Source organism: Myodes glareolus, chromosome 4 (genome assembly GCF_982192425.1).
Source record: "Myodes glareolus chromosome 4, mMyoGla1.1, whole genome shotgun sequence".
Taxonomy (NCBI): domain Eukaryota; kingdom Metazoa; phylum Chordata; class Mammalia; order Rodentia; family Cricetidae; genus Myodes; species Myodes glareolus.
Window position 1 is genome coordinate 82,392,266 of NC_142029.1, and position 12,557 is coordinate 82,404,822.

At 38.1% G+C, this 12,557-nt stretch overlaps 1 protein-coding gene across 2 annotated transcripts in view; it reads right to left on the reverse strand.

Annotated features, from left to right (window-relative positions):
• Positions 1-12,557, reverse strand: part of Atm (ATM serine/threonine kinase) — a 105,645-nt gene that overhangs the window by 29,125 nt on the left and 63,963 nt on the right. For both annotated transcript variants that reach the window (XM_087905668.1, XM_087905667.1), the window contains exons 39-45: positions 9,237-9,392; positions 7,594-7,681; positions 4,866-4,954; positions 4,669-4,771; positions 3,873-4,021; positions 1,695-1,799; positions 412-531 (exon numbers count right to left, since the gene is read on the reverse strand). In XM_087905668.1, coding sequence (XP_087761794.1) covers positions 412-531; positions 1,695-1,799; positions 3,873-4,021; positions 4,669-4,771; positions 4,866-4,954; positions 7,594-7,681; positions 9,237-9,392 — 810 coding nt within the window. The remainder of the gene's footprint in view (positions 1-411; positions 532-1,694; positions 1,800-3,872; positions 4,022-4,668; positions 4,772-4,865; positions 4,955-7,593; positions 7,682-9,236; positions 9,393-12,557) is intronic.

Below are 12,557 nucleotides of genomic sequence, written 5' to 3' on the forward strand. Positions count from 1 at the left end.
TCTTAAAATTAATGAAGATTCTGAAGAGCTTTCGATTTCAATTCTTAAGTTATACCTGTTAGCATTACATTCTCAACTGAGAAAAATCTAAATTGTATTTATTACATATACTATTTAAATGACATCACAGTGTGTCAGATGGTGAGTGTGCTGAGGTCACTTCCTGGTTCACAGATGACATCTATCAAGTTTATTTTATAATAATTCTTTCCCTTTCGTCCTTCTGTGTGCCATCAACACAATGTTTCATCCAGGCCAGCATGGAAGTAGCTAATAATGGGTTGAAACCTTTGAAAACCATGACCCAAAATAAACCTTTCCTCACATAACTAAACAAATAAACATGCCTGTCATATGTTACTACGGTAACACAATGCACTTCAGGCTTATCAAAACCTATGAACCACACACCTTGAAAAAAGCTCCCCGATGTTTTCCAGCTCTCCAAGTGCCTGCAATCTACTAAGTGTGGGATACAGCGAGTACACAGATTCAAGGCTGCCCTTACACAACTCTTCAACTTCTTTCAATCTAGAGGTAAAAGAGAGAAGAGTCTGAAATTCACAAGTTTTAAGGCACAGTTCTATTCATATTTAGCATATGCTTGCTGCTGACCTAACAAGACTCACACACACAAACACCAGTGATGATGACACTGCAATGAGACCAACACTAGCTTTAGGATCACCCAGTTCTGCCATGTCTGTCTATCCTCGAATCTGCTACTCAATTCTGCCACCGCTATTGTTTTTCACCTTTCAAGTTACTTTAAAGAACGTGTATAGAAAGAACCTGGCAAAGTGTCTAGCATTTTATATGTTTATTTATTTTTAATGTATTTATTTTACATACTGACCAGTTTCTACTCCCTACTCTCCTCCTAGTCTGTCCCCCTACCATCCTTCTGCCCCCATCCCCCTATCCAATCTTCCTCCATTTCTGTTCAGGAAAGGGCAGGTCTCCCATGGATATCAACAAAACATGTCATATCAAGTTGCAGTGAGACTAAGCACCTCCCCATGTATTAAGGCTGGGCAAGGTGACCAAGTGTGAGGAGTAGGATCTTAAAAGCCAATAACAGAGTCAGAGATCACCCCTGTTCCCACAGTTAGGAGACTCACAAGAGGGTCGAGTTACACAGCTGTATTATATATGCACAATGCCTAGGTCAGGCCCATGCATGCTCCCTGGTTTTTGATTCAGACTATGTATTCCTAATATAATCACTTTAAGGGTAAAAGATATTATTTGTCATATATTTGGATTTATAATATCAGCGGTTAGGGTTAAAACATTTTAACTTGTTATAGCTGTTACATCATGTATCACCTCATGTGTGACTCAAGGCAACCTACAAGTACTATTGATCATCATCTTATGAAGCAGAGATGTAATGGTAAGAGAGTGTAGCCACGGAACCAGAGAGGACAAAAGTGAAAACTTTTAGGATACTTGTACAGGAAGAGAAAACTATCATGATTTCCCTCACGGCTCAGAGTGAAGAAGGGACATAGAGTTCTGGGGGAAGAAAAGTCTTTCTTGAGAGAGAACAAAGAATGGCAAGGAAGCAACCAATCACAGCCACCACATTTTCATCCCTTCATCGACACAAATACTCACATCAGAACTACTCACATTGTGAGGACAACAACCATGGCATTAAATGTACAAATAATCTTGAGTTTTTATAATACCTGGCATGTTTGAGACTTTCATAAAACGTGGCGAATTCTCTGTTTCTTAGAGACTGCAGAGCATTATACAATGATTCATGGTAACTGGCTCCTTCTAGTTCTTGGCTGCAGCATTAAAAAACAAATTTAAAAACAGAAAATCCTAGCATATGCATGTATAAGTGATGAACTGAAAGAATAAAACTTAAAACTAAAATTATTTCTTATAAAAATTTTCAGAAATTAACAAAAAAGCTGGGTGTGATGGTACATGCCTTTATTAGGGTGGCAGAGGTAGGCTGATGTCTGCGAGTTCAAGGGCAGTCTAGTCTACACACGGCAAATTCCAGACCTGCCATAAATAAATAATAATGAAATAAAAAAATAAAATAAAGCACTTTATAGGTCATTTAAATTATTAAAATAAAAAAAGCTTCTAGGAAACTTCTTTGGTTCTCAATCTTTTATTTCCATTTCTTTATTCACCAAATATTTATTATATTCCAAGTACTATAAACCAAGTTCTAGATGCAAAAGATCTATTAATGGACAAATCAGATAAAGTTTTCTCTCTTGTGAAGCTTATGTTCTGCTTTGGACAATAAATCTAAAAAATACTAGATTATCACAAGAGTCATGCAGAGATCAGTGTAGGGTAACAAACTAGAAGGAAAGAGTAGCTGACATAAGATTGGTTAAGGTTTCTCACAGAGGTCCACCTGCCTCTGCCTCCCAAATTCTGGGATTAAAGGTGTGTGCCACTGCTCTGCCACTGCCCGGGTAGGGCACTATTAAAGTAGAAAATGGATGACAAGAAGCTGTGACAAACATGAAAACTGTAGGAAACAGGCTTCTAGCCTTTATATACACTATGTTAGACTAAATCAAAACATAAAAGGTGACCTGTGTGGCTGAAACACCAAGCAAGGAGAAGAACTATCTATGTAAGTTTACAAAAGCAGACAAAGACCAGTTTAAACAATAAAATATTTTTTAAAAATGAGAACAGCCGGTGGTAGTGCATGCTTTTAATCTCAGCACTCTGGAGGCAGAGGCAGGTGGATTTGTGTGAGTTCTGGGATAGCCTGGCCGACAGAGTGAGTTCCAGAATGCCAGGGCATCAGAGAAAAACTCTCTAAAGAAAGAGAGGGGGTTGGGGGTGGGGAGAGGATAAATCTATAGCACTTACAATATGAAATCTAAAAACATTCCAATTAATGAAAATATTTTTCCATTAAGGCAATTAAAATGACTTAATTTTTTACTGTTCTGTCATTAAAAGATTTTTATAGAACTACTAATTCTTTACTAGTCTAGGTGTTTTGGTTTTCATTTTTAAAAATATGGTGACTTGATACACAGGTTACAACTTTCATCTTCTTGACATCTTGGTTTAGCACCACTTCTTTTTGTTCAGTTATCTATTTGTTTTTTAAGTCATTGTCTCCCTGCATAGCACTGGCTGGCCTGGAACTCACTATGTAGACATGCCTGTATCTGCCTCCCTGAATGCTAGACTAAAGGTACGCACCATTTCTTCTAGCCTAGCACTAACTTTTAACAGAAGAAAATATTAACAAAGGTAATTTATTTTACCATCCAGTCAATAGTTAATGAAAGTGTTTGTGGCTAACTACAATGTAGGCAAAAAGTGGAAGAACGCCTATACTTGCTTTTGGATTCCTCAGTTTAACAAACAGTAGTCTCATAGGAGAAGACCCTTTTAAAATTTCTGTCTTTGAGAGTCAGGTTGGTGGTGGCACACTCCTTTAATTCCAGCACTTGGGAGACAGAGAACAGAATTTCTCTTGTGGAAAGAAGAGAATAATTTTTTTTTTTTTTTGAGACAGGGTTTCTTTGTGTAGCCTTTGCTATCCTAGAACTCTGTAGACCAGGCTGACCTTGAACTCACAGAGATCCATATCCACTTGCCTCTGCCTCCTAAGTACTGGGATTCTAAGTATTGGTATTAAAGGCATGTGCTACCAACACCCGGCCTGAAGAATGAAATTTAAGCTTTTTTGTTTTAATTACTTATTGCTATCTTATTTAGGTATAGTATTTAGGTACATGTGTAGCCCATAGTAGCAGTAAAATATAAAAAGAACACCTTAATATTTATAAGTAAGAAAAAAATCTTTTTAAAAATTACATTTTAGAGTCAGACAAAAACATAACTAGAAAAAGGCTAATTCTTACGTGGCAGAATTGCAGAGGTCCCACTGCATATTCCTCCATGCTGCTTGATAATGAAGTTCCTGCAGTTCAGCACACCTCTCTCTGTTCTCATTATCTAATCCTTTTAAATAGATGGAAAGAATATGGGAGAGCCCCAAATTCTGCAAAGCCTAAAAGGAAGTTATTACAAAATAAATAATCAAATATCTCAACATAAACTACAGCAATGGTTCTCAATCTTCCTAATGCTGTGATCCTTTAAGAATAGTTCCTCATGTTATGAATCACAATATAAACATCTGATATGCAGGATATCTGATATGTAACCCCCTATGAAAGGGTTGTGTGCGACCTACAGATTGAGAATCACTGAATGGGAGGGCAGCAAACAAAAATTAACTTAAAAAGTTGTAATCAACAATATCACCTAAAATTCTAAATATCACTTATCGTATTTCCTCAGAGAATGCTAATGTTTGATGGAAAACACCTCAACATATTAATCAGTGATAGAAATAACAGTTTCTGGGACCATCTCTAATGCAAACTATAGATGCCATGGGAAGCACTGAGAGTATCTCCCGGCATACTGTGTACACACTCAGGAAATGTCTTCTGCTGTCGTCAACAAAACTACACTGTCCTGTCCAGCTGTCCTGTGTATCCCTGAGGCTTCAGCCTAATGTCTGAAAGCAGTAACTCCAGTCCTGTCTCCAGAGTTTACCTGACCGTGTAAACAGTTTACTGATACGCTGAAGTAATGTCAGCAGTTGTCCTGATGACGGCTTTACAGAGCAGACACAGGAAAAAAGTGTACCTGAATTATTCCTGACTGGCGGGTTGAGGAGGAGATTGCGGTCTCAAGATCATATGTTACTAGGGCTTTCCCCCACATAGCTTCATGTTCGTATGTCCGTATTCTATAGGAAAAGATGATAAAAAAAACAGCCTTTGTTTTTGTATGCATGTAGCTACTTCAAAAAGAACAATTACTATCTAAAAAGTGCAATTCACCTAGTAAGGGGCTGTAACATTTTCCCTCCACCACAGCCATACAGGCTGTCTGGCTCTCCTATGCTTCTGTAGATCTCTAAGAGAAGATCCTGAAAACAGAAATATCAAAGATAGAGAATTGAAAAAAAGAAAAATAATCAGTTCATAAATTCATAAGCTTCAAATTTCATCATTATCAATTCATAACTCACAACATATAAATGTATTAAAGTAAAATACAGTGACATTTAAAAACACACAAAATATTTGAATCAATAACACTGTAAATTTGTCCCAGACAATAAAATGAGTATAGTCTAATTTGGAAGGAATGCTCACAGACTGGAGAGACGACTCAGCAGTTAAGAGCACTTACTGCTCTTGCAGAGGACCCAGGTTTGATTTTCAACACTCACATTGTGGCTCACAATCATCTGTAATTTCAGTACTACGGATCCAAAGCACTTATCCAGCCTCGGCAGGCACCAGGCATGCACATGGTGCACTTATATACATGCAAACAAAATACTCATACGCATAAAAAAAATAAATCTAAAAAAGAAGTGACATTCACAATTCTATGGATTAGATAAAACATGTATACCAAACATACTAGGGTTTTTTTTTCATTCACATTCAGCAATAACTACGATTCAAAACAATCTAGTCACAGCAGATAAAACTGTAAATGAGAAAATAAAGTCCTGCAAAGCCTAACTACTGAAACTGGTAAAAACAAAGGTCATATATTTTCTTTAAAAAGAATAATAGTTTAAGTGCATAAAGCAGCAATTTAATTACTTAAACACCTTTTGTGAAATTTACATAGGAAATACTAGTGCTGTTTAACTTCAATAAAATAAAACAAACAATAAAAACAAAAAAACAGAAGCTACATTTCATAGAAAAATGAGTAGCAATTTATTTGCCTTGATATTTTTGCTATGGGAAGTATTTCCTAAATACAAATCCACTGATACTGGTATAATTCCACATAAAATTTTTATTCAAATATTATATTCATAGACATGAAAAAAAAACCTTAAAAGTTGAAACACTTAGTCCCTAACAGTGCGTATATAAAAAGAAAGTCATAAAAAATCAGCACAGAAAGGTGAAACTATCTAGTATTAAGAGAAAAACGAACACTAATATAGTGGATCATGTGGTAAGCACAAGACAGTGCTGAGGATGCATCAGAAGATGCTCAGTCACTAATGAGCTTGCCACAAAAGCATAAATACCTAAGTTCAGATCCCCAGCACACACATAAAAAGCTCAGAGCAGCTACAAGCATCTGTGATCCTACCTCTTGGGAGGCAGACAAGTAGATCCCTAGAGCTCATAGATCAGCCTAGCAAAATCAGTGAGCTCTACGTTTAAGACGACACCTTGTCTCAAAAATCAGTAAGATATTGATTTAAGACACCTGACTTCAACCTCAGGCCTACATGCGCAAACACACATGCGCACGTGTGCACACATACACACATATGCACACACACACACATACATACAACATGACTGAATGTGAAGTTAAAGGTTAAGGAGAAAGAAATAAAAGGTTACAAGCAAACTTAGCAATTTCTAGTTCATGGAAAGCATTAGGCAAGTGACATTTCAATGGAATGAAGGAAAGAAATGGAGAGAGCAAATACAGACATCATCACAAAGTTCAGCTGTGAAAGAAGACAGTGACACCTAAAGAGAACACAGAGAAGAGAACCTCCTCCTATCTCCAAGAACAGGAATGTCTGAAACAGTAAAGGTCTCAAGTGGTTACAATACAATTCTGAAGGAGCACAGCAGATCAAAGTTTTGAGAAAGAACAGATAAATAACCTGAGATAAAGGGAAAGTGTTATTTTATTTTAATAAGACAAATGGTTATGACAAGAGCATATGTGGGGAGATTTAAGTCTGATTGTGGAATGCTGTAGGATTCCTACCTATGTGGTGGTTTGAGTAAGAATGTCCGCATAGGCTCATGCTTGACTACTTGGTCCCAGTTAGGAAAGTGTGAAAAGGATCAGGACATGAAGCCTATGGAAGAAGTGTGTCATGACAGGGGGTGGGGAGGCTGTCATGCCTTTGCTCTGCCATTATGGACTCTAACTCTCTAAAACCATAAGCCCCAAATTAAACGCTGTCTTTTCTAAGTTGCCTTCATGGTTTCTTACCACAGCAATAGAAAAGTAACAGAGACATCAACTATTCTCTCTAAAAAGCAGAAGGCAAGCTGAAGACAACTAGAAAAAAAAGTGGACTTCAGAGGTTTAATCAAAGCAGAGAGGAATGAGCTGGCCAAGGAGATTCAGGAGTGCCAAACAGTGCTACGAAGTATGTTGAGACAGTACTTAGAAACTTACAAATGAAGCTGCTGCTCTATGACATATGTATACATGCAAAAAAGTTAACAACTTATAAATGCTATAAATAAAATAGAAAAAAAACACAACAGCAAAAACTGTGTGGTATAAATTTACACCATGAGACAGGTGATTTCACTTCAGCCTTTTAAGAGGAATAAAGTCAGACAAGGTCAGTTATTTATGCAGCATTACATAACAAGTGGCAGGTCAAGACTGGAAGTTATTTCTCTACTCAGAGCATATACATACATACATACATACATACATACATACAACGCTCAGTCCAGTAAGTAGCTTCAGTTTTAAAATCAATGGTATCACTATAAAAAATAATACAACATATCACATAAAAACCATTACAGAATTTCTAATATTTACCTGTAAGCTTATTCCTGTTTCTTCTTTACTTTTTTCACTCAAACTAGAAATAGTTGTACCTTGACTCCCTTCTTCAAATGTTGGACTTCTGTTTATTATAAGAACATTTCTTTTAATGAGAATATACTAAGAGAATACGAATATATTTATTCTACTCTTTAACAGAAAGAAACTAATTATGGTTGCAAAAAGAATGGTGAGCCCTTTAAACTTTAACACAGAATATCACTTAGACCTGGAATTGAAAAGAAATTTGAGAAATTATATATAAATAAACAATATTGTATAAATGGCAAAGCTATATGCCAAACATGTTTATTTATATAAACATGCCTGAATGTTATAGAAACAGGCCTGTTTAAAATAGAGCAGAAGTTTCCCAATTTGATTCTAAATATTCTATCAGTAGTCTTACCTAAAGTTTAACTTGATAATTGCAGATATACACGATCACAATACACATTTAATCTCCAGTAAACAGAAAAGTTAAGAAATTTGATGAAAGTAAACTGGAGTCACTGAAACCTAAGATTATAAAAGTAATAAATAATGGAAGTAGAACTCAGATTTATCCACTCTAACATTTTTGTTTGTTTGTTTTCTGTTTTGTTTTGTTTTTTGAGACAGGGTTTCTCTGTGTAACCGCTCTCATTGTTCTGAAACTAGCTCTTATAGACCAGGCTGGCCTCGAGCTCACGGAGATCTACCTGCCTTTGCCTCCCAAGCACTGGGATCAAAGGCATGCACCACCACCGCCACCCAGCTCAACTACACTTTGGTAACTATACAAACCAGAACAATCACTTTAATAAACAATTCGGCACTACCTTACTAAGTTGGAAAGAGATATCTTGATTGAGGAAGCCACTATGGGGTTAGCAAGAAACCTGCCTCTAGAAAAATTCCCAGGAATCCATAAGGATGACCCCAGCTAAGACCCTAAGCAACAGAGGAGAGGAGCCCCGAACTGGCCTTGCCCTGTAGTCAGACTGATGATTAGCTTAAAGATCACCACAGAACCTTCCTCCAACAACAGTTGGAAACAGAGGCAGAGAACCACATTGGAGTACTGGACTGAGCTCCCAAGGTCCCGTTGAAGAGTGGAAGGAATGAGAATATGAGCAAAGAGGTCAAGACCATGAAGGGTTCATACACTGAAACAGTTTACCTGAAGAATAGGAGCTCACCAACTCCAGCTGGACAGGGAAGGAACAAGCATAGGACCAAACTAGTCCCTCTGAATATGGCTGACAGTTGTATGGCTGGAGCAGACTGAGGGGCCATGGGCAGTGGCACTGGGATTTATCTCTACTGCATGTACTGGCTTTTTTGGGATCTTATTCTCTTTGGATATATACCTTGCTCAGCCTAGATGTAGTAGGGAGGGCCTTCAATTTCCTACAAAGCAAAGTGCCTTACCCTCTTTTAGGATTAGAGGGGGATGGGGTGGGAGGGTGTGTGGAGAAATGGGAGGGGGGGAGTGGAAATTTGGATTGTTATTTCTTTAAAAAAAATCTAATAAATAAAAAACCTGTGTAAAGTGTCTTTTAAATGGAGAAATGGGGCAAAATAATCTTTACTATATAATTTTATTGAAACAATATTTACACAAATTTAAAATCCAAAATGTCAAAATCCATTACCTTTTCTCTTGTTCATCCATGCTTTTCTTATCTGAATAGATCTCTGCGTAGAGCAATGCTGTGAAGTGAGCAGCACAAGACTGAGCCACCTTTGCAACCTCCAGGTAATTCAAATCCAGCCAGAAAGCATCATCAAAAGCTGTTTCTGAAGAAGGCCTAAAGAGGAATTAAACATGATGCCATGTCACTGCTAACACAAGAAGCACAATGGTACAGATTAGAATTGAAAGTCACAATTCTCTAGTGCATGATTATAAACCATTCTGAGATAGCCTGGCTAAAGTCCAGTTCTCAATGGTCTTGACTCATAAACTTCTCAGAGAATCTGCAGAAAACTACTAATCATCCCGCCATACAAATCTGGGCTCTGCACCCACACTTTACATCATCAGTTGCAAAGGACAGCTTCATAACCACTTTCAGTATGAAAACATAGTTTCTTCTCAGACAGGAAGAATAAACTGTGATGGGCTAATTCTAATTGATTACTTGATGGAATCTAGAAAGACCGTGGATACAAACTTCTGGGCATGTCTTTTCACAGATTTCTAGACTAAGTTAACCAATGTGAGAAAACCCACCCTGAATGTGGGAAGCAACATTTCATGAGCTCAGATCCTGCGCTAACTAAAAAGCTGAGCTCCAGCATCAATGACTCTGCTTCCTAAAAATGAACAAAAAGCTATCAGCTGTCTCCTGTTGTTTCCACCGTGCCTTCCCCAACACAGCCAAACACACACCTCAAACTAAAAGCCACAATCAACCCTTCCTTCCCTAAGCTGCTTTCGTTGGGTATTCTGTCACAGTGATGAGAAAATATACATGTCTTTTCTGTTGTAATGATTTGCTCCTATTATCCAACACTGAACTACTTAATTAAAAAAAGTCCACTGTGATAATGACAGATCATAACTGAAAACTAGAGATAGTATCTTTTTCAAAGCTAAATTATAGCAATAAGACAACATAGTGGTTAAGGGTACTGGCTATGGAGTAGTATACAGCTAAGTACAAAGCTAGTTTTACCACCTACTACTAGCTGTATCATCTGTAGCAACTTAATTTAGTCATTTTGAGTCCTATCTGTAAATACTAGAACAGCACAAACAATATTTTCTACATAGTCAGCACTTTAGTATAATAATTACTTCTGAGGAAATTCAAGTTCAGAAAAATTAAAGTTGCCCACAGAAGAGAACTGTACATTTATTGAATGCTAGGTATATTACATACATTGTCAATTTTGCTTACCATACATCTCTATCCTCAGACCTTATACTGATATTTATTTGGGACAGGGCTCACAGTCCTAGCTGTCCTGGAATGCATAGAGATCCCCCTTTCTCTGCCTGGTGCCTGCGTCCTTATCCTGATTTTTTAAGAATAAGAAGACATCAGGTAACACGGTCTGATCACACAGTTTTTAACAAAGCACTTAAGTCCTGCCCTAGTCACATCTTCCTGAGTAATTTTTAAAATTATTTTTTTCTTTTTCAAGACTGGATCTTTCTGTGTAGCCATGGCTGTGCTGGAACTCACTATTTAGATAGGTTGACCTGGAACTGGGAGATCCACCTGCCTCTGCCTCCTGAGTTCTGGGAAATGTGGCACCACCACACTAGACCTTCAGGTTTTAATAACAATAAAAAAGTAATTTTTTTTTGTATGGAGATAGTGTCTTTGTTTTGTAATTCTAGGTTGACTTTAAACTCAATAGCTGAGGTTGGCCCCAAATCACAACCCTTTTCCTGAGCCTCCAAAGTACTAGGATTACAGATGTGCACCACTACGCCCAGCTCAAGAATTTCTATCTTGTACAATTACTATGTGTCAACTAAAAACAAAAATTTGAATTTTTAAACGTGTATGTATCTATAGCACGTGTATGTCCATCAGGTGCTACTGTGCACATGCGGAGGTCAGAAAATGACTTTGGATGTCGGTCCATGTCATCATCCTGTCAAAGACAAGGTCTCTCTTGTCCACAATGCATAAACCAGGTTTGTTAGCCCACATGCTTCTGGGCATTCTCCTGTGTCACCTTTTATGGCTGTGGGATTAGATGCATGTTCACCTGAATCACTGGGATCCAGGATCAGGCCGTCAGGCTTGTGCAGCACGTCAGGTTTAACAGTCAGCATTCCACTCACTAACCATCTTCCCAGCCCTAAAAATAGTCTCTAAAAAAGATTTACCTTCTCCATGTCTTGCCAACAACAACATCATTCTACCTCATTAAGCCTGAAATAAATGGCTCTAAGATTAAACTACCTCCCATACTAGAAAAGGGCACTCACAGCTACAAGTGAAGTGCTTTCTCAGAGGAGGATATGGCATAAAACAAGATAAATTACAAACTTTGTAATCACAAAAAGACATTAAAAAGCAAAAAAAAAACAAACCAAAAGAAACAAACAAACAAAAAAAACAAACCAAAAAAAAACCCCAAATAAACAAAAAACTCAAGCCTATTAGTGAGATGGAATGTCATGAAAGGCTTGTATCTTTTACAACTGTGCTAGCAATGACTCTTTAGCTCCTGGCTGCCAAGATACCATTCTACCCGAGCTGCAATGCTTATACCAGGCAGAGAGGGAGTAAGAGATGAATCTAGGCATGAGAGATGATAGTGAGACATAGAATGAGTTGGATGCACAGAATTGGGTAGAGGTAAATGCAACATGGCAAAACAAAGATTAAAAAAAAATGGGTTAATTTAAGTTATAAGAGCTACTTAAAAACAAGCCTAAGCCCAAAGTCAAGCTTTTGTAATTAATAATAAACCTCTGTGTCGTTATCTGAGAGCTGGCTGGCGGGACAGAAAAGGACTCATCACACATCTGAAGAGGTAAAAGCAGTCAGAAGGCTGGTGGGCGGCTTGATTGCTACCCACAGCCATGGTGACGTCTAGGCCTAGGCTGCTGCCGGGACCCATGTCTGGGTTCATGGCCCTGATGCAGCCTCAGTCTGTGCTGATGTCAGTGGATCTTGATACCACAGAAGACCTAGAGGATAGGGCTGTAAAGAGTTGACCCTCACCTCCCCTACTGGTTGCAACACTAGAGAGAACTGGTCCTACCCCTCACTGGCTAAAGCACTCAGGAGAGTCCTACACCCTGGGCAACACAGTAGAGCTAGCCCTGATGGTGTAGGGGTGGGAGAGTGGACCCTAAGAGTGTGAAAGCAGAACTGGCCTCACCCACTGCTCATAATTGCAAGGGGTGAACCAGGTAGGGCAATATTGAAGAACTCACCTTGGTGGTGAAGACAGGAGAGCTGGCAGGTTGACCAACCCTGCAAATACCCAGGCCCAGAATTAGC